This window comes from Mobula hypostoma, chromosome 5 (assembly GCF_963921235.1).
Source record: "Mobula hypostoma chromosome 5, sMobHyp1.1, whole genome shotgun sequence".
Lineage (NCBI taxonomy): Eukaryota > Metazoa > Chordata > Chondrichthyes > Myliobatiformes > Myliobatidae > Mobula > Mobula hypostoma.
Window position 1 is genome coordinate 172408147 of NC_086101.1, and position 27134 is coordinate 172435280.

At 44.2% G+C, this 27134-nt stretch overlaps 1 protein-coding gene across 11 annotated transcripts in view; it reads right to left on the reverse strand.

Moving 5' to 3' along the window:
- Positions 1 to 3931: 3931 nt before the first annotated feature.
- Positions 3932 to 27134, reverse strand: part of tenm3 (teneurin transmembrane protein 3) — a 2629382-nt gene continuing 2606179 nt past the window's right edge. For all 11 annotated transcript variants that reach the window (XM_063049436.1, XM_063049434.1, XM_063049437.1 and 8 more), the window contains 2 exons: positions 15249 to 15379; positions 3932 to 5722 (listed from right to left, as the gene is read on the reverse strand). In XM_063049436.1, the coding sequence (XP_062905506.1) occupies positions 4967 to 5722; positions 15249 to 15379 (887 nt within the window). In that variant the 3' untranslated portion in view covers positions 3932 to 4966. The remainder of the gene's footprint in view (positions 5723 to 15248; positions 15380 to 27134) is intronic.

Genomic DNA, 27134 nt, shown 5'->3' on the forward strand with positions numbered 1-27134 from the left:
GATTTTGGTTTCTTTTCTGCTAACCATGTTGCTGGCTTGCTGTTGGGTGCAAGATTGTTGATGACACAGTGACATGGCTGGTAGAGCTGCTTCCTCACATCTCTGATGATTCAGGTTTGACCCTCACCCATCTGCTGTCTGTGTGGAGTTTGCATGTTCTCCCTGTCATCACATGTGTTCCTTCCAGATGCTGCAATTTTCTCCCACATCCTAATGATGTGCAAGTTGTTTGGTTAACTAGCTATGGCAAATTGCCCCGATAAGCAGGGGAGGGGTAGAATCTGGGAGGAGTTGTAATGTGGGGGTTGTTAATCATCACCAGTGGGTTGAAGGGCTTGTTTCCTTGCCTTGTGACTCAATTTCTTCTCAAATAATTACTTTTAAATAAATGGTGGATGCGGGATCAATTACAGTATTTAAGAGAAGTCTGGAATGGGAGGGATATGGTCGAGGTGCTGGTTAATGGGACTAACAGAATAACAGATTGGTACTGACTAAAGGGATCAAAAGGCCTCTTTCGGTGCTGTAGTGCTGTATAACTCTATAAACAACTTTAGTGTCCCTCTGATCTGTGTAAGTAGTGTGTTGCCTGATTAATAACATCACACCATTAGCCAAGTATTGCCTGACATATTTTTGTTTTATCTTTTTTACCCTTTGCCTTATTTACTGTTTGAGTGACAGAATCACCACCTAATGCAGGGCCAGCTTTTTATTACCCATCTTCTCTTTCCCTTGAACATCATGGCCTGGCAGAAGGCATTGGGGAGTTTGTCACATTGTTGGGTCTGGAGTCACATATAGGTCAGACCATATTTAGCAATGCATCATGGGTAGCAACCTAATACATTATTCCTACTCCATGTATTAAACGTAGATTTAACAGAGTGTCTCAGATTCACTAAATCAGTCAGTAAAGTTTCAGCTGCATTTGGGTGGAAACTTAAATTGAGGTGTTACTATATTTGAGTGAGTGGATGTAAATAGAGAAGGTGCAAAAATGAGATGAAACGACACTTTTCAAATTGGTAATAAGAGGAAAGGTCTTTTTAACTGTCTCAGCCTGAAATACCAACTATTTATTTACCTCCATGGATGCTGCCTGACCTGCAGAGTTCCTTCAGCACTTTTTTCTGAGTTACTCTGGATTTTCAAGATCTGTTGAATTGCTAGTGTTTAGGATGGTTTCATCCAATACTGTTCCATTTTAAGTTCTGGACATGTGGAGACGAAGGGATTTTCTATTCTTGGAAATCCATACCAAATTTTTACTACCTTGAGATTCATTTTGTTGTCAACATTCACAGTAAATAGGAAGGAATACAATAGAATCAATGATAAACCACACCACAAAGACAGACAAACAACCAATGTGCAAAAGACAACAATCTGTGCAAATACAAAAAGAAAAAAAAGCAATAAATATCAAGAACATAAGTTGTAGAATCCTTAAAATAGATTTCCAGCATCTGCAGATTTTCTTATGTTTGCCGTATGTTGTGGAATCAGATCAGTGCTGGGATGATAGAAATGATCTCCTGTGGTTCAAGAACTTGATGGTTGAGGGGTAACAACTGCTTCTGAAATTGGTGTGAGGGACGTGCGGCTCCTCTACCTCCTTTCTGATGGCAGCAGCGAGAAAAGAACATGGTCTGGATGGTCCTTGATGATGGGATGGTGCTTTCTGGCAACAGTGCTCCTTGTAAATGTGCTCAACGGTGGGGAAGTATTTACCTGTGATGGACTGGGTTATATCCACTACTTTTTGTAATTTTTTTTCTGTTCAAGGGCATTGGTGTTTACCAGCCCATGTTGCAACCAGTCAATATATTCTCCACTGTGCATCTTTTGAAGTTCATCAAACTTTCAGATGACATGCCTAATCTGCGCAAACTTCTAAGGAGGTCCGGGTGCTGCCATGCCTTCTTTGTAATGAGTTACATAGTTGTCTCAGGACAGATCTTCTGAAATGATAACACTGGTATGTCTTTGAGTGTATAATACAGCTCAAAGACAGTTCAGAATACTAGTGCTGCTGTGTCAGCGGGAAGACTACAATCATATTAATTCTTCCAAAAGTGATCGATAGAAAGGGCAGTCAAGACTTTGGACTTTTCACTGACCAACATCTAAGGAGGAGTGGCCTTTATTGAGTTTGAGCCTCTTAGAATCCAGCGTATCTGGAGAGTCTTGGGCAATTTGACGATTTGACTTTGATGGATTTTGGGAAATGAGGAAAGGCTTCTTAACTATTGAAGTAAAAATGTCATCCCTTGATTGCTTTTTGGATGATGTGGCAATTATCCAAGTCTGGATCCATAGATTGTCCTGATATCGACCCTGTTACAAGCTCTTCCTGATACATGTTGTCTTGCCTCTTTCTGTCTAATATCTGAGAGAGGTTGATAACAATTGTCCACATGCTTGCATGGTCCTCCTGGAACAGGATTCAATGGCCACCTTTCTCAATGGAACTATCTCGAGTCTTTCCTTGTACTTTACAATTTCCAGCGTTATTTTTATAAATCTATGTTTTACTTTATTGAATTCATTAATTTTTTTGGGGAATCCAGGCAGGACCAGCATCTTATTGCCCATCCTCACTTGCCCTTGAACTTTGTCAGAGGGCATTGGAGAGTCAATCATATTGTTGGGTCTGGAGGCACATATAGACCAAACCAAGTAAGGACGGCAGATTTCCTTCCCTGTAGGACATTATTGAATCAATTGGGATGTTACAACAATCTGGTATCATGTGCGCATCAATACTAAGAATCAGTTTTCCTTTTTAAAAAATCCAGATGATTAATTGTACTCCACCATGGATGGTCCAAAGCCTAACTGCGAAAGGAGGAGGGTTGGGTATGGAGCTAATAATCCCATCCCAGAGCTATGGAAACACCAATAGAAGCTCCAAAGACCTCAGCCCTGGGAGAGGAAGAATATTTGCCAGAAGACGAATGAAGTTGTGTTGTGAAAGCGGGCATCACAGGCTGATTGACCTTCAACCGAGAACAGAGGACTCTGATGAACTGCTGTCTGTGGCCTGTATCCCAGTAGGGATGATGGTCTTAAGAAGAAGAAGATGATTAACTAAATTTAAATTCCATAGTTACTGATGTGATTTGAACTCATGTCTGTGAGTTGTTAGTCTGGCCATCAATTCATGACTTGCCTATAGTAACATCATGAGCAACATATCACATTATGAAATCTCTGTGATTTAAATCTCCACCAGACAACACTAAAAAGTGTGACTTACACCAATGTACCTTCAGTGGAATCATCATTTTCCCCGTGCCCAATGTTTATTTAGTCAAAACCCGAAATTGACCTGGAACACACACTTTTGTGTCACTCGCTGCAAGTCTCTGAAATTCATTCAATTGATTTAAGCATACAACATATTGATGCTACTAGATAGAGCACTCAATGCTGTTGACAGGACGTCTTTTAGAACTCAGATGAGGAAGAATTTCTTCAGCTAGTGTGTGGCAAATCTGTGGAATTCATTGACACAGAAGGCTGTGGACACCAATTTATTGGGTATATTTAAAGTAGAGTTTGATAGATTCTTGATTAGTAAGGGAGAAGGCAGGAGAAAGAGAGGGAATAAAAAGTTAGCCATGATGAAATAGTGGAACTGACTTGATGGGCTAAAAGGCCTAAATCTGCTTCTATGTCTTATGGTCACGTGGTCATGACATGGTATGTTTAAATATAATAATAGATTGATTTGAGGTTGATCTTTGCCCCATCGTTCCCACAAAGCGGAATCTGTAATTTTCGTTGCAAACTCCCACTAACCTTTCTGTATTAAAGCAAATTCTTTGTTTCTGACTTCAAGACCCCCACCGACATTTTTACGAACATTGGTGACTGGACGAAAATATACCTCAAAGCAGTTTTACAAATTAAAAATTGACTTCTCATTCTGCTTTATTTACTCAGTACACCAGGATACACATTGGTTTCAAAAGATAACAAAAGGTGACATGTTTGCACAATTAAATACTCCTCGGGCATTCTGGCAGCCAGCTGTAAAGTAAGAAGACAGCCACTGTATTTTAAAGATTTTATTTTCAAGTATAAACTCCTTTGAAACACTTTACATAAATTAACATCTTCTGAGACTAGTATCTGATGAACAGTAAATTGGAATTCATATAAAAACTCCAAAAGGTACTGGTCTCTCACACTTTACAAAAAAGAAAAAGTTTTCCTTTGCTCTGCAGCGAGGGTGATCCTGTACATTGCGAGGCTTCCCAAGGCAAATCCAATGGCGTTGTAACATTGTAGTTTCCTGTTTCGGTTACAGTCACACTACTTTGCACAAAGTGTCATTGTATAAAGCAGCATGGTAGAAGGCGGAGGAAAGCCCTCTGTTGCTCCACAGTGCAGTGATTAAAAAGCATTGTGTTCGCTCTGCCACTGGATCCACTTAACGTGAGGAAAGATTAAGACTACTTCTGGTAAGCAAAGGCTACTCATATAATTATAGTTAGTTTCTGTATTTGGACATTGATTCTAATGCTTAATAGGGGTGTTTCATAAACAACAGAAAAACAGTTGACAGGTTTGGCCAAGTACAAAACGGTTAAGCTTTATTTTTACACATGTTAGTCCAACCTTGGGTCTGATTGTAGTGGCATTCACTGTAAACAATTCTCTTAAGCAGTTGACAATCCTGTATATGAGGGGTGATTTGAAGTCTTTGTTTGCAGGAACCACCTGTTTTCTCCTTTGTAGATTTCGGCTGAGTAGAAAAATTTCGTCCACCAAGTCCAACAGCTCTAAGAAAGAACTTGTGCTACAGATTAATCGGAACAGCCTATTTTGAGCTGCAGTGGTATTTCAGTCCCCTCAGTGTAACCTGTGATAACTAATGGCAGCAAGACTAATATTCTGTTCTTCCAGAAGAAGTGTTGAGTTTTATCTCTTTGGCAGCCACCAACTAGCCTGTGTGTTACCTCTTTCCTATTTCGTTCTGTCTTAAGAACTGAATATTGTTCACACTATCTGCTAGTTCTGGGTACTGCTCCACTGAGAGTACATAGTACCCATCGTATCCTTGTACTTTAGCAGCACTCAGTAGCTGTCGTTTCTCTCCTTCTGTCCATAACCTGATCCCTTCCTCGCCATCTCTCACTCTTTGCTGCTCTCTGTTCCAAGCGCTCGTCAGTGCCCTCTGCCTGGCTTGCTCCAGAATCCGAACCTTCTCCTCGTCCAGGGTCGTTCCGTAGCGTACGTGGAGCGACAAGGCATTGTATTGCATTTCGACATCAGCAAACCTTCGAGTCCTGCCATTCAGCACAGTGGTGGACTGCGAAACGGTGACGTTGATGCCGTTCTCCAGAGCCTTGCGCCCACTGTTCAACCTCAGCGTTCCCAGGTCGGTTTCGGGTGAGGTGGTTTTTATGAAGTAGTGCGTGTCTTTCCCCTCGATGGTATAATGCAGGTTTTCCAAGTAGTATGCTCCATTTAGCACCGCTGCAACTTTTATGCAGTCTTCGTTTGCGATGTTGAGCACGTTGGTCGTCACTCTTCCTTCACTAATTGCGAGCATGACACCCTTGCCAATTAGAGACTTGACAGTACCAAACCAGAGCCATGGCTTGTCTCCAGCGGCCTGGTGCCTGCCAATCTGAATTTCTGGCATTTTTCCCAAGCTCATAAAGGCCTTCGCCTGTCTTGCCACAGTTTGTTGCACTCCAGACAGGTACTAGAAATAAACAAAAAAAAATTACCATGAGCAAACAAGCAGAATACAACACAAAATGTAAACATACTGGTTTGAAAAATTTTAGCATTTGTATCCATACACGGGCCACTGTAATTAATGTGCAGGCAACATCTCCGCACTGTTCTCCACAAAGCTGCTTCCCCTACTCTACTCCCTGTATGCTCATGACTATCTGGCCAGATTCTGTTCCAAAATCATCTATACATTTGCAGATGCCACCATTGTATCATCTCAAATAATGATGAGTTGGAGTACAGGATGGAGACAGAAAGCCAAGTGACATGGTGCCATGCCGAAAGCTTTTCTCTCAATGTCAGCAGAACAAGGAGAGCTGGTTGTTGTCTACATGGAGGGGAGTGGTGCACATACTCCTGTCTACATCAATGGTGGTGAAGTTGAGAGGACTGAGAGGTTCAAGGTCCTAAATGAGTAAATGTCACTAATAGCCGGTGATGTTTCAACCACGCAGACACGCGTCCAAGAAAGCACACTTCCTCAAGAGGCAAAGGAAATCTGGTATGTCCCCTTTGACCCTCATCATTTTTTATCAATGCACCATAGAAAGCATGTTATTTAGATGCATGACAGATTGGTACAGTAACTGCTCGGCCCATGACCGCAAGATTCTGCAGAGTTGTGGACGCAGCTTAGCACATCACCAGAGCCAGCTTCCCCTCCAAGGACTCCTTCTACTCTTCTCAGTGCCTAGGTCAAGCAGCCAGCATAATCAAAAATCCCACCCACCCCTGGCATTCTCTCCTCTCCCCTCCTTTATTGGCAGAAGATACAAAAGCCTTAAAGTACAGACCACTGGGCTCAAGAATATCTTCAATCCTGCCGTTAAAAGACTATTCAATGGTCTCCTTTGTGATAAGATGAATGCTTGACATCACAACCTCCCTCGTTATGACTTCGCCCCCTTTCGTCTACTTGCATTACACTTCGTCTGTAACTCTAATGCTTTATTCTGCTCGGTTTTCCTTTGTACTAGATCAATGCAAGTGTAATGACTTGTTCAGTATGAATGGTATGCAGGACAATTTTTTCACTGGACCTCAATACAAGTGATAGTAATAAACCAATTTACTACTACAGTGCGGCAAGGGAGGAGGAACTTCTAATCCTATGTTTCCAATTTAAACGAACAGGAATGCTGAATTCTGTTTCTGAATAGAAGAGATAGAGTATGAGGTCATGCACTTTGAATCTCAGATGGACTGAACTGTGCTTTTCTAAACAGTACAAAGCTGGAAATGAAGCTAAGAGATTCAAGGGATCTGAATATAAATGATTAAAATTTCAAGGTTGCGTTCAAAACGTTAATTAAAATCTCCCTTCATTCTCCTATGCTCCACCTAGCTGTTCTTGAACCTGGTGGAATGGGAGTTGTGTATCTCCTGCCGGATGGTAGCTGCATGTTGCCTATGTGTTCCCCGTTCCTATGTCCTTGTGGTGCTGCTGCAAAAGCAAGTTTTATATTGTATTGTACATCATTGTACTTGTGCATATAACAATAAACTCCACTCCAAAGACTTGAACTTGAAAGTCAGTGTATTACTGAGAGTGCATGGCATAACTCTAATGATATCCTTTGTCAAGGGAAGTTGCCAGTGTCTCAACTTCCCCACCTGCTAGAGGTTCATGTTAGACCATAAGACATAGGAGCAGAATTAGGTCATTCAGCCCATTGCGTCTGCTCCATCATTCCATCATGGTTAATTTATTATCCCTCTCAACTCCATTATCCTGCCTTTTCCCTTAACCTTCCACACCCTTACTTATCAAGAACCTCCACTTTAAATATACCCAGTGATTCGGTATCTACAGCCAGCTATGGCAATGAATTTCACAGATTCATCACCCTCAAAGAAATTCCTCCTCATCATCGTTCTAAAGGGACATCCCTCTATTCTGAGGCTGTACCCTCTGATCCACCATTGAAAACATCCTCTCCACATCCACTCTATCTGGGCCTATTTAAATCATCTATCTAGTCTAACACCCTGGGAAGATTTCACTGCTAATGTAATGGTCTTTCTGTAGCAGCAGTGTTTGGGTTATGGCTAGAGATAATGGGGGCTTTGGAATGTGCGCTGTCCAATGAAAGGAGTGCTTTTTCTTGTTGTGTGCCGGAGACCAAAGTGATTTGGGTGTTTTGTTCGGTGGAAGATGCAGACAAAAGATGCCAGAACGGAGAGGTCGTAGACACCAGAAAGGAGTGAACTTGGAGTGGGGCCAAGAGTCGACGAAGCCTGGGGAAATCGATGGAGCATCAGCGGAAGGGAAACTGTGAGCTTCAACTTGTGCACATTAGACGGTTTCATTAAAATGGGCCCTTTTTTGTTTTACTTTACTAACCCTTTAGTCAAATTAAAAATTATAAAGCTAAGTCGGTTAATTGCATATGGTGTACTGTCAGTTATTTCATGGTACTGATTTGTAACAGGGTGACACATCACACAGCATCCACACAAACAGGAGGTTTTTGAACCTCAGTCTCACACGTTTGTTGGGGCCAGAGATTATCTTCCCTACACTTACACAGCTGACAGAACTGGAGGGTCACAATTGTGGGGGCTCGTCCGGGATTGATTTTGTTGGATGCTCTGTGGTTGCCCTGAGCATTGAACCAGTGGGTTGTGTGCTTAAATCTGTACTAAGCTATTCTCTGATAAAGCGATTATGATACGTGGATATGGATGTTGCCTGGGTTGAGTGGTGGTGTGCATCCACGGGGTTACCGGTAACGAACGCTTGTGTGTTGATTGGGGTAGGTATTCGTACTCCTGATGAATTGTCAATTCAACTTTTAAAGTAGTGTTAAAGCTGTAGGTAAAGTTACGATTGTGGGGTAGAGATTTGATAAAATGGTGGGCACAGACTTTGTTTTAGTTCAGACTAGCACTGACATAACGGCAGTGGAACTACCTGGTACTATTGGGGCCCTAGCAGAGGGGGGGCTGTGGACTGTCCATACTTTCCAAAAGGAGGAGAGTTTAGGTGAACAGGCTGAATTACAAGTCGAGTGTCCCATAGCTGGAGATTTCAAAGACAGGGTTCTCTCATTTCTGCTTAGCAAGGGGAAGGAGTATCTGATTTGGAATATATATTGAGTCCCCCTCCCCCTAGGGAAGAGTGAGAATTCTGAGTTAGTATCTACCTTTACCTCTGTGGTGACTAAATTGTAAAATGCCTAAGTTCAAAATCCCAGCTATGGTAGGCTCCAGCTATTCTCTGGAATGAAGCCCACCCCTAAAGGGGAAGAGGAGGATGAGACTTGGGCGGAGCAGACCTCTCAGTTGTTAGGTGAATGGCAATACTCTGATGATGTAAAACGACAGCGATTGGTTGAAAGTTTGAGTGGGCAGGCTGTTGACGTAGTGAGAGCCGTAAAGGCACAGAACCCCCTTGCCACTTCTGCGGCCTACATGCAAGCACTAGAGAAGGTGTTTGCTGCAACGGGAAGCCCATTGGAGCTCATGATGGGTTTTCAGAACGTGTGTCAGGAGGAGGGGAGAAGCTCTCTGCCTACATCTTTCGGCTAGAGAGGCAGCTAAATTGCTTGTGGCACAGGGGGCCATTCAGACGGCTGAGGTGGATCAGTTAACGATCGACCAAATAACGAGAAGGCACCCAGCCCCAGAACCTGATCGCTTGGGGTCTCCAACTGTCTCGTAAGATGTGTCCCCCTCCCTCGTTTGTTGAGCTGATCTGAGAAGTACAAGAGGAGGAGAATGCATTGGAGGCGCGGGAGGCCTCCGTCAGAAGGGTACAGTCCTCAGTTGTAGTCCCCTGCGGTGAAGTGACCACAGATAGCCTGCCCCAGGGAGTGGTAGAGGAGATTGTGGCAGAGTGAGAACTGAGATGTCCCGGGTGTTATCAGCGGATGTGCTCCCCCCACTTGATGGAGCTGATGAAGGGATGGACTACGCGGAGGGCTGCTAGCAGCCAGTGTCATGCAAGAATGTATGACCAGTATTGTCTGTTATAACTGTGGTGAAGAGAGAAACTTCAGGCGGGAGTATGAACGACGGGAATCCCCTCGGAGAGTGAGCCCCCAGGTACCTAAGCAGAGAGAGCCATTGGGAAAACTGGAAAGAGACCCAGTGAGGGGATGGCTGGGTGCCTTGGGGGGAACACATTCTCAGCAATATACCAAGGAACACCCTAAAGCAAAAAAAAAACATATTCCTGAAGGCTTAGAGGGGCCAAGCTCCAGTGTATTGCTGCAGATAGAGGGTATTTATGCTAGAACCATACTTGACACAGGGTCACAGGTCACTTTGCTGTACTGCTCATTTTACAACCAGTATTTGACGCATTTACCATTGACACCACTCAGTGCACAAGAGATCTGGGGTCTTAGTGTGGGTGATTGTCTGTCTGATGGTTATTTGTCAGTGAAGCTGGAGCTTTTGGAGGCAGATGTGGGAGTGACTGAGGTCCTTGATACGTTAGCGCTAGTTTGTCCGGACCCCGTTGAGAAGGGTGGCGTTTCAACTCTTGTGGGACCAACACTCTTATTGTAAGGAGGATCATGGGGGCCTGTAAGGAGAAACCTGAAGAGAGCTTCCTCAGAACATTATCCATTTGCCCAGTATTTCAAGCTGCTTCTGAGGAAGTGCATGGCTGCATTGGGCCGGATAACTAGTTTAGACGAGGGACTGTGTGGTTCACCCAGTCCAAGTCAATTGTGTTGGGGCGCAGGAGTGTAGCGAGACTAATGGGAAACCCCAAATTTCCCGGAATGCCAGAGGGTGAGGCCCGCTTGGTGGATGCTCTGGAAGACCACGAAGGGGAGTTGTGAGAGCCTGCTGGAGTGCTGGTGAGGCCCAAACTACAGAAGCCCTTGGTTGTACTCGCAAACAGAATGGCAGTGATTGTCAAACTTTCAAGTGGGGGATGCCCCTGGCGCATCTTTCCCATGTGACAGTAATGACTAGTGTCCCTGTGATCAAGCCGGGAGAAACTATCTGAAAAAGGGGGAAAGTTGACTGCTGATTCATTCAACTTTGAAGACCTCCCGGTACCTGTAGGTTGGAAGAGGAGGTTGATAGAGAAGATTGTGAAACTGGAAGGTGTCTTTTCTACTGACGAGTTTGATGTGAGTTGTTTCAAGAGCATTCGCTACACTATCTGGGTGACCGAGGACACCCCATTCAGAGAGACATCACGTCAACTGGCCCCTGCAGAGGTGGAAGATGTTCAGCAACATTTGTGTTAGTTGAAGGAAGCTGGGATTCTCACTGAGTCCAGAAGCCCCTATGCATCCCCAATAGTAGTGGCCAGAAAGAAGAATGGGAAAGTATGGATGTGTGTGGACTATAGGACTCTGAACAGACGTACCGTTCCCGACCAGTATGTGGTTCCAAGGATCGAAGACGCGCTGGCCTGTCTGAGTGAGGCAAAGTGGTTCAGTGTGCTGGATTTGAGGAGTGGATATTACCAGATCCCCATGAGTGAGGCTGACAAAGAGAAGATGGCATTTATATGTCCACTGGGATTCTTTCAGTTCTAAAGGATGCCCCAGGGCATATCGGGAGCCCCTGCAATCTTCCAGCATGTCATGGAGAAAATAGTGGGGGATATGATCTTGCTTGAGGTATTGCTGTATCCGGATGACCACACAGTGTTTGGGTTCACCTTGGAGGAACATGAAGCAAGGATACTGGAAGTGCTGGGCTGCCTGAAAGCTGAAGGGTTAAAACTTTCCCTGGACAAGTGCCAGTTCTGCAAGACGCCTGTCAGCTATGTTGGGCACATATTCTGAGAGCATGGAGTAGCAACAGATCCGTCTAAGGTAGAGGCTGTGACCACATGACCAAGGCCCCAGACTGTGAGCACTTTGTACTCGTTCCTTGGGTTCTGTGGTTACTATTGGAGGTTCATGAAGGGATACACGAAAGTGAGTCTTCCTTTAAATCAGCTTCTGTGCGGTTACCCTTCCCTGGGGAAGAAAGGGAGGAGGACAAAAGGAGAGGAGGGCATAGAGTATCTTAGCCCTTTGGAGCCTTTTGAACCGAGGTGGAATGTGAAATGTGAAAAGGCCTTTCAGTCACTGAAGGAGCTGCTGACCCAGGCATCTGTGCTGGCATTTGCAGATGCCCGATTGCCATATGTACTGCATATGGATGCCAGAAGAGAGGGCACCAGGTTGAGATCTGTTGCATTTGTCAGCCGGGGTCTGTCGCCCTCTGAGAAAAACTATCCCATGCACAAGTTGGAATTTCTGGCGTTGAAATGGGCTGTGGTGGATAAGTTGAGTGACTACCTCTATAATGCCAAGTTTGAGGTGAGGATGGACAACAATCCCTATCCTGACCTCGGTGAAATTGGATGCCACAGGCCATCGGTGGTTGGCGGTGCTGTGTGCCTATGACTTCAGCCTGAAATACTGACTGGGAAGCAGGAAGATTGATGTTGATGCTTTATCCCGACGTGTGCATGAAGGGCTGGACAAGGACGAAGAGTGGGAGAGCGTTCCTCCCCTGGAAGTGAAAGCTATGTGCCAGACGGTGAAAGCAGGTGGAAGGCAAGGGCAGGATCGAGCAGTAGATCAATTGGGAGCTTCTGATGATGCCATTCCACAAGTTTATTGTAACTTGACTGCCCTGAAGACAAACCAGTTACCAGAATTGAGTCCTGGGGAAGTGGCAGCTGCTCAGCGAGATGACCCGGGCATCGGTACCATTTGGTCAGCAATTGAAAAGGGAGACATGGCCCAAGCGGAGAAGATGAAACACACTGTGGTGCCTCCAGTACTGAGAGAATGGCCCAGATTGGAGTTGAGGAACCAGATCCTATACCGGGTCATGTCTCCTCCAGACCGACCTCGGCATTCCCAGCTGGCTCTGCCTGAGAAGCGTCGGAGGATTGTGTTGAAGTCACTTCATGATGATTCTGGACATTTGAAGGCTGAAAAGACCTATGGATTGCTCAGAGATTGGTTTTAGTGGCCCTGAATGAAGTCAGAGGTCGAAGAATATGCAAGTCATGCATTCGATGCACGCGGAGGAAAATGCTGCCTATGAGGGCTGCTCCGTTGTCCCACTTGCAGAGTGCAAGGCCCCTAGACCTGGTGTGTATGGATCTTCTGACAATAGAGCCAGATGCCAGCAACATGGCGAAAATCTTAGTCATCACGGATCACTACACCAGATATGCGGAAGCTTTCCCTACCAAGAAGCAGAGGGCATCCACGATGGCCAAAGGGTTATGGGAGAAGTATTATTTACTATGGCCTTCCCAGGCGGATATATAGTGATCAGGGACAGGATTTTGAGAGTAGGCTCATACAAGAGTTACTGAGCATGCTTGGAGTCGAGAAGTTGATGACTATTCCTTATCACCCGCAGGGTAATCCCCAGTCCGAGAGGTTTAATCGGACCTTGCTGGACATGTTTGGAACCTTGGAAATCAGCAAGAAGAACAAGTGGAGTCAAAATATTGGACACTGCTATGACTGGACACGAAATGAAGCTACCGGGTACTCGCCATATTATCTGATGTTTGGGCGCACGGCGAGGTTGCCCATCGACCTTTGTTTTGGGACTGGCAAGGAAGACCTACCTCCGAAGATTTATCTTAAGTATGTGTCTGATATGAGAAGGGAGCTGAAGAAGGCTTATGAATTAGCTGAGGTCGCGGCTGCCAAGCAGAATCAAGGAAATAAGAGGAGGTATGATCAAAGGGTTAGGTTCTCTCAACTCATGCCAGGAGACCAAGGCATGCCCTTTTCTCACTGTTACCATCAGGTTGGAGGTACAGAAGCCTGAAGGCACACAATTAGCGATTTAGGAACAGCTTCTTCCCTTCTGCAATCCAATTCCTACATGGACATTGAACCCTTGGACACTAACTCACTTTTTTTAATACATAGTATTTGTATTTTGCACGTTTTTAAGCTATTCAATACACATATATTGTAATTGATTTACTTATTTATTTGTTATTATTATTATTATTTTTATTTCATTTTTTTTTCTGTTTTGTATTGCATTGAATTGTGGCTGCTAAGTTAACAAATTTCCTGTCACAGGCCGGGGATAATAAAACTGATTCTGATTCTGGAATTTGGGGCTACCTGGGAAGCGTAAGTTGGCTGACCGCTGGGCGACGACGCCCGATGTAGTGGAGAGTCAGATGTCAAACATACCAGTTTTCCGGGTGAAACCAGAGGATGGGAATGGGCCTGTCTAGGTTCTCCATCAGAACTAACTTCTGCCTCTGGGACAAGAGGTGCAGATTCACCTGGAGCCTACACCTAGTAAGAAGACTCTGCGATGACGTGGGGCGACTGAAGGACCAACAGCAGGAGAGATTAGACCGGCCCCTGCCCCTGGGTGGGATACTGATTCAGAGGATGAGGAAATGGAGGTGTGGTATATGCTTCCTTTTGCTAACTCCCCACTGATTGAGGAAGAGATTCCCAACCTTCCTCATACTGGGTCAAGTGAAATCAGGGGTGGGGGGGGTGCTATCTGTGGGCAGCCTGGTTTTCAGTGGGACCTGGCAAGGGATGAAGTGGGGCTCAGCCAAGGGACGGAGGGGTCTGAGTTGTAGGAGGGCATGAGTGATAGACCGGGGAAGGCCTCGCCAGATTGACCAGAAGTACCCCCCAGTAGTGTTCGAACATGAAGAAGTAGATGAGGGGGTATGGAGGTTGCAAAGAATCAGGAGACCACTGGATCGACTGGCCTATATAGCACTGGGGGAACAGAGTGTGGCTATGTCATTGCCTTTTACAACTGGGTTGGACTTTGCTTTGCACAATGAGTTGGCAAATTATCTCAAGGTCATGAGGACATGACTAAATTTGGTGGGGGGAGAGTCTAACACCCTGGGAAAGGTTTCACTGCTAATGTAATGGTCTTTCCGTAGAAACAGTGCTAATGTAATGGTTTCTCTGTAGCAGCAGTGTTTGGGTTATGGCTAGAGATAATCAGGGGCTTTGGAATGTGCGCTGTCCAATGAAAGGAGTTTTTTTCTTGCTGTGTGCCTGAGACCGAGGTGATATGGGTCTTTTCTTCAGCAGAAGATGGAGACAGAAGATGCCAGAACAGAGAGGTCGTAGACACCAGAAAGGAGTGATTTTGGAGTGGGGCTGGGAGTCAACAAAGCCCAGGGAAATTGATGGAGGACCAGCGGAAGGGAAACTGTGAGCTCCAACTTGTGCAGATTAGACTGTTTCATTAAAATGGGCCCTTTTCTTTTCGTTTTACTTTACAAACCCTTTAGTGAAATTAAGAATTATAAAGCTAAATCATTTAATTGCATATGGTGTACTGTCAGTTATCTCATGGTACTGATTTTTAACAGGGTGACACATCACGCAGCATCCACACACACAAGAGGTTTTGCACCTTAGTCTCACACTTTTGGTGGGACCGGAGATTGTCTTCCTGCAGCCGAAAGAACCAAAGGGTCACACTAGTATTATTATCCATCACTTCTAATGGCTTGTTTGTAACACAGTCAAATGGCTGATTGTGTTGGTGAATCTTACCGGGTCATCATCCCATTCTTGACTCCTTAGAAGCTCGTACGAAGGTTCCTCCAGGCCCTGTCTGGGTACAGGAAAACCAGGAATAACATTGTGGAGTTGAAACCCAAATGTCAGTAGCCAGCTGTTCACATCTGTGGAGACAATGTCATCATGAGATGGTGAATACAATGGAATGATACACTGAGTGGTTGAAGATAAACAGGTGGTCTGTAAGCTGTTCCATTTTGACACCCCAGAGACATGAGTTCCTTTGAAATGTCTTATCTCTTGCCTACTTGCTAAGAGCAATCTAAGCCTCATCACTATCTTTATGTGTAATGTCATGTGAAGTGGGCAATCATGATCTTTGACCATGCTTGCTCTTGGAAAATTCTTCTACACTGGAATTTAGAAGGATGAGAGGGGATCTTATTGAAACATATAAGATTATTAAGGGATTGGACATGCTGGAGGCAGGAAGCATGTTCCCGCTGATGGGTGAGTCCAGAACCAGAGGCCACAGTTTAGGAATAAGGGGTAGCCATTTAGAACGGAGTTGAGGAAAAACTCTTTCACCCAGAGAGTGGTGGATATGTGGAATGCTCTGCTCCAGAAGGCAGTGGAGGCCAAGTCTCTGGATGCTTTCAAGAAAGAGATGGATAGAGCTCTTAAAGATAGCGGAATCAAAGGTTATGGGGATAAGACAGGAACTGGATCCTGATTGTGGATGATCAGCCATGATCACAGTGAATGGCGGCGCTAGCTCAAAGGGCCGAATGGCCTACTCCTGCACCTATTGTCTATTGTCTACATTGCCATTGCCTTCTTTTAAGCAGTGTCTTTACAAGATGGGGACCCCAGCCAATACTCTTCAGAGATTCAAATGTGAATGGTCGCATAAGCAGGACTTGTGATATGCACCAGCTGCTCATATGACCATCCACCACCTCCTCCCACAGCTTCACGTGTCCCTGATCGGGGGGCTAAACAGGTGCTACACCCTGCCCAAGTATAACCTGCAGGCTAGGAAAGGGAAGGAGTGCTTTACACCTCCTTTGGTAGGGATTTATCTCTACGCCAGCACCTGGTCTACTCAAAAACGAAAAGACTGGTTTGCAATAGTTTCCTCCGGTTTTTCACAAATTTGCAACTTAGTGATATTGGCAGGTGTGATGGCAGCTGTGGTCTGTGGGAAGTGTGATGTTCAGAAGGCATGAATAGTGGAGGGTGAGATTATGACAACTGTGACCATTGGAGCAGGACTGCGGAAGGTGGATCAGCAGCAGATGTGATTGGAGAAAGTGGGGCAAAGGGACCATAGCATAAACTGAAGAAATTCTGCAGATGCTGGAAATCCAGAATAACACACACAAATTGCTGGAGGAACTCTGCAATCCAGACTGCTTCGATGGAGAGGAGTAAACAGTCGATGCTTTGGGATGAAACCCTTCATCAGGTCTGGAAATGAGGGGGGAATAAGCCACAATAGGAGAGTAGGTGGAGGGGAAGGAGTACAAGCTGGCAGATGATAGGTGAGGCCAGGTGAGTTGGGAAGGGAGGAATGAACTGAGAAACTAGGAGGTGATAGGTGGAAAAGATAAAGAGCTGAGGAAGGAGGAATTTGATAGGAGCAGAGAGTGGATCATGGGAGAAAGGGAAGGAGGAAAGGCAGCAGAGGAGGGTAATAGGGAGGTGAGGAGAAGAGAAGGGGTGAGTGGGAACCAGACTAAGGAATGGAAAAAGAAAGAAGGGGGATGACCACAGCAGGTGTGAGCGCAGTGAGTATGGTTGTAAAAGAGGCAGCTGTGAGGTGTGGCTCTAGCAGTGTTACAGCAAGACGAATATCATGGCAAGTGTTGCTAGGGCTGTTGGGGAGGGTATAAACTAATTTGGCAGGGGAATGTGAACTGGAGTGATAGGGCTGAGTTGGTATGCAGATAGATGACTTTTCTAGTGAGCCTATGAGGGAGGACAGGCAGACAATAGGGTAAAATTGCAATCAGTGGGATGAGTTGAAGTGTAACTGGGACAAAATTGAAAAGGGGGATGAACACAGGACTGAAGGTGGTATATTCGAATGTACGCAGTGTACAGAACAAGGTAGATAATCTTGTAGCGCATTTAGAGATTGGCAGGTAAGATGTTATGAGCATCATTGAGACTTGGGTGAAAGTTGGGAGCTTAACCTTCAAGGATATACATCTCTTTCTGTGAGGACACCACTCTTCCCTACCGACAATACAAACCACCAGCAGTTAAGAATTTAGGGCCTGTTGAGCTTGGAAAGAGGTGACATAGGATTAGAAGATGTAGAATCCTTGTGGTTCTAGTTAAAAAACTGCAAGGGTAAAAAGACCCTGATGTGAGTTCCATACAAGCCTCCAAACAGTAGCCTGGATGTGGGATACAAATTACAATGGGAGTTAGAAAAGGCTTGTAAAAAGGGCAATGTTATGATAGTTCTGGGGGATTTCAATGTGCAGGTAGACTGGGAAAATCACATTAGTGCTGGATCCTAAGAAATGAAATTTGTAAAATGCCAATGTGATGGCTTTTATAAGCAGCTTGTGGTTGAGCCCACCAGAGGAAAGGCAATTCTGGATTACAGAGGTTAAGGTACAGGAACCCTGATGAGGCAGTGATCATAATGTGATCACTATTGTTTGATAGGGAGAAGATAAAGTCAGATGTATCTGTATTTCAGTGGAGTAAAGGGAATTACAAACGCAAGACTGCTGGAAAATAACGCTGGAGAGGAGGTAATGAAAGACAAAGAAATGGTGGACAAACTTGAGAAATATTTTGTGTCAGTCTTCAAGAAATTCAAGAGTGTTGGGGGCACAGGTGAATGTAGTTGCTCTCACTAAGGAGAAGGTGCCTGGGAAGCTGAAATGTCTTAGGGGAGATAAGTTACCTGTACCAGATGGATTAAACCCCAGGATTCTGAAAGAGGTAGCTGAAGAGATTATGGAGGCATTAGCAATGATCTTTCAAGAATCACTAGATTCTGGAAAGATTCTGGAGGACTGAAAATTTGCAAATGTCACTCCACTCTTTAAGATGGGAGGGAGGCAGAAGAAAGAAAATTATAGACAGTTAGTCTTACTTCAGTGTTGGAAAGATGTTTGAGTCCATTATTAAGGATGAGCTTTTGGGGTACTTGGAGACACATGATAAAGTAGGCCAAAGTCAGCATGGTTTTCTAAAGGGAAAATCTTTCCAAACAAATCTGTTGGAATTCTTTGAGGAAATAACAGGCAGGATAGACAAAAGGGAGTCAATGGGTGTTGTTTACTTGGATTTTCAGAAGGCCTTCGACAAGGAGCCAAACACATGCTGCTTTAACAAGATAAGAGCCCATGGTATTACAGGAAAGATACCAGCCTGGATATAAGTTCAACTGACTGGCAGGAGGGAAAGAGTGGGAATAAAGGGGGCCTTTTCTGGTTGGCTGCCGGTGACTAGTGCTGTTCTGCAGGGGCCGGTATTGGGAGCGCTTCCTTTCAAGTTAATCATCAATAATTTGGATGATAGAATTGATGGCTTTATGGTCAAGTTCCTGTAGATGATGTGAAGATTCGCAGGGGGCAGGTAGTGTTGAGGAAGCACAAAGTCCGCAGAAGGACTTAGATTGGCAGAATGGGCAAAGAAGTGGCAGATGTAATATAGTGCAGGGAGATGTATGGTCATGCACTTTAAAAGCAATAAAGGTATAGAATATTTTTGAAAAGAATAGAAAATTCAAAAATCAGAGGGGTCTAGAGACATCGGGGGTCCTCAATCAGGGTTTTCTAAAAGTTAACTTGCAGGTTGAGACTATGGTATGGAGTGCAAATGCAATCTTAGCATTCATTTTGAGAGGACTAGAATATAAAAGCAAGGAGGTAATGCTGACGATTTATAAGGCACTGGTCAGAGCGCACTTGGAGTATTGTGAGTAGCTTTAGGCCCCTTATCTAAGAAAATAAGAGCTGGCATGGGGAGGATTAAGAAGTGGTTCACGGGAATGAAAGGGTTAATGTACGAGGAGTGTTTGATAGCTCTGGCCCTTTACTTGCAGGAGTTTAGAACAATGGGGGGGGGGGGATCTCATTGAAACCTAGCTAATACTGAAAGGCCTAAACAAAGTGGATGTGGAGATGATGTTTTCTAGTGGGTGAGTCTAGGACCAGAAGGCACAGACACAGAATAGAGGGACCTCCTTTCAGAACAGAGATGAAGAGGAATTTCTTTAGCCAGAGGGTGGTGATCTGTGGAAGTCATTGCCACAGGCAGGTGTGGAGTCCAAGTCACTGAGTATGTTTAAAACGGAGGTTGAAAGATTCTTGCTTAGTCAGGGTGTCAAAGGTTACAGAGGAAAGGCAAGAGAATGGAGGTGAGAGGGATAATAAGTCAGCTATAACGGAATGGCGGAGCAGTCTCGATAGGCCAAATGGCTTATTTTGCTCCTCTGTCATATGATGTGAGCACAGGCAGTGTGACAATAGGATTTGAGAGCACAGAAGGTGTGGTTGTAGCAAATGAATCAATGAAGGTGACATTGGGAGGATCAAAGTAACGCTTGTCCAAAAACATATGTTTTAGTGGGTCTCCGAGGAGGATAGGTCAATGAGATCTGGGGCTGGATGGCTGACATTATAACAGCCAATGTTGGAGGAAGGAGTTCTGGAAGGGGTTGTTAGAGCAAGGAGGGAATAGCAGAGCAGGGCTTTGAACACAGTGGTGAGTATAAATTTGGGCTGATTGGGACCCAAAATTTACTAACTTGGGTAAATGCGGCCTCTACGTACTATAAGATAAAGGCAGTATGATTTTGGATGAGCTGTACATTGTGGGAGTGGCAGATGGGCACTCAGCAAAGAAAATCTGTCAGTGGTTAAGTTTTAATAAGGCAAGAGCAAGGGTGAGAATTTCAGAAGTGGATGGGCTGAAACAGGATTATTAATAAGGAAAAAATCATGGCGAGGATTAAAGGAATGGTAGCAATGGGAAAAATTGAACTTTGGATCAGATGGGAATCAGATAAACCCATTGCCTTAAAACCTTCAAGCAGAAATTTAGAGCAATCACTCTAAATATTCGAGCCAATGGTGGGACTGAAATTACATTAATACATTCGGTTTCATGGTGTAACAAGCTGTGGCCAATATTCTCATCAATTTATTTGGACCTCGCACTGATCTATCATTTAAACAAATCCACCCTGCTGGTGAAAAATCAATAAGCCCTTTAGTGGAGTCAATATGACATTGAAAATTACTATGCTTGGATACCCAGTATTTACTAAGGCTTTCATTGTGACTGCATTCTGAATGCATCGTCAGTCATGTGTACCAAATGAACTGCAGTGAGTAGCTGTGCAAATAAATAATGCGAAAACCGCAGATTTTGGAAATCTGAAACAAAAACAGAAAATGTTGGAACTCATTTTGACTTCAAATGCTATTTCTACTTCCCTTTTCACAAATGTTACCTAATCTGCAGACTCTGCATCATTTTCTCTTTTTAATTATCACTGTACAAAGGGTATGATTTTGTAATTCAGCTCCAGAGAGATCAATAAAACTGGATTTCGGAAGGTGAGCACAATACTCACCTTGATGATGGGGTGGTAAATTGGATTAGTAAGTATGCAGGTGATAATAAGATAGGTGGAGTTGTGAATAATGAGTAGGTTTTCAAAGCTTGCAGAGAGATTTAGGCCAGTTAGAAGAGTGGGCTGAAAGATGGCAGATGGAGTTTAATGCTGATAAATGTAAGGTGATACATTTTGGTAGGACTAATCAAAATAGGACATACATGGTAATGGTAGGGCATTGAAGAATGCAGTAGAACAGAGGGATCTGGGAATAATGGTGCATAGTTCCCTGAAGGTGGAATCTCATGTGGATAGGGTGGTGAAGAAAGGTTTTGGTATGCTGGCCTTTATAAATCAGAGCATTGAGTATAGGAGTTGGGATGTAATGTTGAAATTGTACAAGGCATTGGTAAGGCCAAATTTGGAGTATTGTGTACAGTTCTGGTCACCGAATTATAGGAAAGATGTCACAAAATTGAGAGAGTACAGAGAAGATTTACTAGAATGTTACCTGGGTTTCATCTCCTAAGTTACAGACAAAGGTTGAACAAGTTGGGCCTTTATTCTTTGGAGCGTAGAAGGTTGAGGGGGGACTTGATAGAGCTTAGAGGTATTTAAAATTATGAGGGGGATAGATATAGTTGATGTGGATAGGCTTTTTCCATTGAGGGTGGGGGAGATTCAAACAAGAGGACATGAGTTGAGAGTTAAAGGGCAAAAGTTTAGGGGTAACATGAGGGGGAACTTCTGGTAGCTGTGTGGAACGAGCTTCCAGCAGAAGTGGTTGAGGCAGGTTCAATGTTGTCATTTAAAGTTAAATTGTATAGCTATATGGACAGGAAAGGAATGGAGGGTTATGGGCTGAGTGCAGGTAGATGGGACTAGGTGAGAGTAAGCATTCGGCACGAACCAGAAGGGCCGAGATGGCCTGTTTCTGTGCTGTAATTGTTATATGGTTATATTATATAATACACAGTTGCCCTTTTAGAGTCTTAAGAGTCATGTAGCACAGAAATGGGCCCTTCAGACCAATTGGTCCATGTTGACCAAGAATCCCATTTAAAGAAGTCCCATTTGCCTGCATTTGGCTCATGTGCCTCTAAACCAGAGGTTCCAGACCTTTTTTATGCCATGGAGCAATACCATTAAGCAAGGTGTCCATGGACCCCAGGCTGGGAACTCCTGCTCTAAACCTTTCCTGATATGTACCTGTACAGCTACCTTTAAATGCTGTACCTGCCTCAACCACTTCCTCGGACAGCTTACTTCATATACTGACCTCTATCCTCTGGGTGAAAGCGTTGCCTCTCAAGTTCCTCTTAACTATCTCCCCTCCTGCCTTAAATCTATGCCCTCTAGTTCTTGGTCCGCTAACTCTGGGAAAAAAAAGAGTGCCCACATTCACCTTAACTACAGTCCTCATTCCCCCCACCATTTTCCTCAAATCCAATGAAAAAAATCCCAACTTGTTCAAACTCTCTCGATAACGTAATCTCGAGTCCTGGCAACACCCTCTTATTATGCTTGATGTCAGGCATATGTACCATTAGCATTTAATCAACTGGATAAAGTGGCTACAGAGCCGGTGGAGAAAAGCTGGTGATTAGTGAACTCAACATGGAAGAATGGATAATCCATCAGCAGGAACAGGCAGGCTGGCATAAATCATGGAATCTATGATGATTAGATAGATCTCCTGTCTCACAACTGAATTTGTGCGGGCAACCCCAATGCGGGGAACAAAAGCCAAAGCTTCAAAGGGTAAAGTGGATGTATCATGGTCCTGGCTAGACAGATATTAGTAAGATATGTGAATCTAGCAATTAAATCTGAGGTCCTAAATTCTTAACTGCTGGTGGTTTGTATTGTTGTTAGGGAAGAGTGGTGTCCTCACAGAAAGAGATATGACATGTTTTGGCAGCAGTAAATGAAAACTCAGATCCTTTACTGATCCTATACAGCTATATTCAGAAACAGAGCTATATCCCTGTCACTGTTATGTGGTTGTAGTGTTGGGATGTTACATCATCATACACAGTGGTGTCAGCATTAAGGTCAACAAAATTATCCAATTTTACTCTCACTACTTGACAAGGATATTACATCATTGTGCTGCATAAACTTCAAGAGTGATCAGAATAAATTTATTTAATATAAACAGTGGAGACCATATCTAATGGGTGGACAATGATTTTCTGAGCTCTAGCTGATGGTGGCATTTATCAAGAAAAATGTACATTATTAATCAAACAAGGTCATATTCTGGATTCACGAGGGTGAGACTGCAGATGCTGGAACTTAGAGCAGAATATGATAGGGTCTTTTAAGGGACCCCTGGATAGGTACATGGAGCTCAGAAAAATAGAGGGCTATGAGTAACCCTAGGTAATTTCTAAGGTAAGGACATGTTCGGCACAGCATTGTGTGCCTAAGGGCCTGTACTGTGCTGTAGGTTTTCTATGTTTCTAATAGAGACTGTTGGGGGGCGCTCAATGGGTAATGCAGCATCTGTGGGGTGAGAGGAACTGTCAATTCTTAGGTCAGGTCAGGTCAGATGCACTCAGGATTCATGATGTCTAATATTATTTCCCGCACACAAGTGCAAGGAGAAAAAATAATTGCCACTCTCAGTCTGCACAAGAGACCGATATCAGAATCAGGTTTATTATCACTCACATATATCATGAAACTTGTTTTTTTGTGCAGCATCAGTACAGTGCAATACATACACAATACATGTTCCTGAGACTTTTGCACAGTACATGAGGTGACTAACAGGAAACGATAGGGTGGTGGTGGTGCGGACTGTGGAGGGGTGGGTTAGTGGGTGGTGGTGTTGATCAGCCTTACTGCTTGGGGAAAGTAACTGTTTTTGCGTCAGGTGGTCCTGGTGTGGATGCCATGTAGCCTCCTCCATGATGGGTGTGGGACAAACACTCCATGTGTGGGATCCTCCATTATGTTACAGGCCCTTTTCCGGCACTTTTCTGTATGTATGTTCACGAAAGGCTGGTGCAGATAATGTGCTGGGCAATTTCAACTACGCATTGCAGAGCCTCCCTGTCCGCTGCAGTGCAGTTTCCGTACCATGCAGTGATACAGCTTGTTAAGTTGCTCGCTCCTGCGCATCTGTAGAATGACATGAGTACAGATGTGCAAAGTCCAGCTCTCTTCAGCCTCCTCAGAAAGAGGCATTGGTGAGCTTTCTTGATCATGTAGGATGTGTCCTGGGACCATGAGAGATTGCGTGTGCTGTGTACTCCCAAGAGTTTGAAAGTGCTTGCAGTTTCCACTGCTGTGCCGCCGCTGTAGAGGGGGTAGTGAGTGGAGTAGGTTCTCCTGAATTCACATCACTCCACAGAAACAGAGACAGGGGTCTCGGCATCCAGCTCCTTTCTTAGATTATTACTTGGGTTCTCCAGTATTGATCATGCAGTGAACTACCACCTCATATTAAACAAACCAAATAAGAATGGTTGCGTAGTGGTTGGCACAACGCTTTGCAGTACGAGCGACATGGGTTCAATTCCCGTCGCTGCCTGTAAGGAGTTTGTGCATGGGTTTCCTCTGGGTGCTCCAGCTTCCTCCCACAGTCAAAAGACTGATTGTCCTGTGATTAGGCTAGGATTAACTCGGGGGATTGCTGGGTGGTGCAGTTGAAGGGCAGGAAGGGCCTATTCCGTGCTATATCTCGTTTCCTGATTGGTCAGGGCCTCAAAGGCTATGGCGAAAAGGCAGGTGTATGGGGTTGAGTGGGATCCGGGATCAGCCATGATGGAATGGTGCTGCAGACTCAATGGGCTGAATGGCCTAATTCTGCTCCTATGTCTTAAGGTCTAATTAAGTAAATAATACAATACAGAATGATCAAAGGTTCACAGTACAAAGCCATTTTAAAACCAAACAGGCATAGGACCTCTGGAAGTTACCTAGACATCTCAGCAAGAAGAGAAAGTTTCACACTTTCCAAGCCACCCAGAACATCAGTCAATGAGACAACAAGTAGCAGAACCAAAGGTTAGTGCAGCTGAATATTCTACCCAAGGTCAGTAAAGCTCCCCACTCAATGAGTTTCAAGGGTCCCTGACTGTTAAGTAGGAGTGCTGGAACTTGGGCCCCAGTGTATGAAAGGGAGAATGGGAATCAGTGCCAATGAGATTATTTGCCAAAGTACTGGGACTTCCCAGCAATGAACAGAGAACAGTACAATACAGGAACAGGCCCATTAGTCCACAATTTCTGTATCAACTCTGACACCAATTTAAACTGCGCAACTGTTCGTGTTCCTGTTTAAGTGCCTCTTAACCATTACTTTTATACGCTTCCACCACTTCTCCTAGTACTGCTTCCCAGGAACCTATGACTCCTGCCAAAAATGCTTGCCATGTTAATATTTTCCAAACTTTCCCTCTCACCATAAAGCTATGTCCTCTAGTATTTGACGCTTCCACCTTGGGAAAAGTTGAGCTTGTCTAAACCTCTCATATTCTGTACACTTCTATCATATTACCCTCCCTGTCTCTGATGCAGCTCTATCCATGGATGTCCAACTTGTCTTTATAGGTAATACTCTCTAATCCAAATACTATCCAAGTGAGCCTCTTCTACACCCTCCCCAGAACCTCCACATCCTTCCTGCAAGGTGGTGACCCAGAACAGGACAGAATACTTCAAACGTGGTTCTACCAATCTTTCATACAGCCATAATGTGGGACAGTGAATTTTTGGAGTTTTACTCCTTCCCAGCCTCTGGAAAGAAACCAAGTTAAAAACAAAGAGAATGTTACATTTTTAAAATTAATAAGGGGTAGGCTTGGCCTACAGTCTGCTCTGTGTATTACTTTCCCTCTGACCTGGAGGTTCATGCTTGAGCTCTCTTTCATACTGTGTTGAAAGATAAGGAGTCAGCCATCTTGTACCTTGACTAAACACTGACTTCACAGAGTTTGGGCTAAAGGATTAAGGACTGAGGTAAAACTAAGAAAAGATGTCAATAATGACAGATTAAATATGCAGAGTTATTCTTTCTAACTTTGTTCGTTTTTGTGTGTAAACAAAAAATAAGAATGGCAGATTATAACACAGTTTGTTTGAGTACAAAACAAATGGAACTACGCCAGCACTGTCTTGTTATGGTAGCTGCACATCAAACTGTGCAGTCTGTTTTAGAGCAAGGTGGAAGCAATTGACACATCCGGAAGAAGCAACAGCAACTTTATTTGCTCTTTAGCTCAGCCTGAGTTATAAACAACAGATGTTTTTATTTCCTCTCAGAACTCCAAAATGAAATTTTGTGCAGAGCCGCTGCAACATCTGGTAAATTAGAATGGATCTCTATGTAAGAGATTCCTACCCTTAGAATACACATCAACTCAGCTCGTTGACAAGTATGTGAGTGAGAGCAAAGAGAGAGATGGTCAGAGCAACTGAGCAGTAATATGCCAATCAGAATTTTATCCAGAAACTTGTGCATAGGGCTGTATAGCAGAGAGAGAGTGACTCTTCTCCTCCTCGTATGTGTCCAATTGAACGCCGTGATGCAGTGCATGCTGTGCAATAATGGGTTTGGTGAGATCTGACAGGACAATTGAAAATAAAATAAATGGAGAATATTGAGTGGTTGTGGAGCAACTAAGGGATCTTGGAAGATCCACTCAGTGGCGACTTTATTATGCACCTTCTGTAATAAATAAAGTGGCCACTGAGCGTCTATTTGTGGTCTTCAGCTGCGGTAACCCGGGTTCGATGTGTTATGTGTTCAGAGATGCTCTTCTGTGCACCACTGTTGTAACACATGGTTATTTGAGTTACTGTTGCCCTCCAGTCAGCTTGAACCAGTCTGGCCATTCTCCTCTGACTTCTCTCAGTAACAAAGCATTTTTGCCCACAGAACTGCTACTCACTGAATCCTACTTTGTTGTTCACACCATTTTCAGTAAACTCTAGAGACTGTAGTGCAGGAAAAATCCCAGGAGATGAGCAGATTCTGAGACGCTCACACTATCCCGTCTGGCACCAATGTCATTGCATGGTCAAAGTCACTTTGATCACACTTTTTTGATCTGAACAACAACTGAACCTCTTGACACGTCTGCCTGCTTTTATGCATTGAGTTGTTGCCACATGATTGGCTGATTAAATATTTGCATTAGCAAACAGGTGTGCCTAATAAACTGGCCACTGAATGTACGTCCCCAGAATCTGAAAAGTAGCAGCGGATGAAAAAATTGGTTAAAGAGGCATATGAGTGCTCTTCACCCTCTGTTCGCTTTTCTCCAAACAAATCACCATGATAATTAGATGGCACCAAAAGCAATTATATCCCTGGA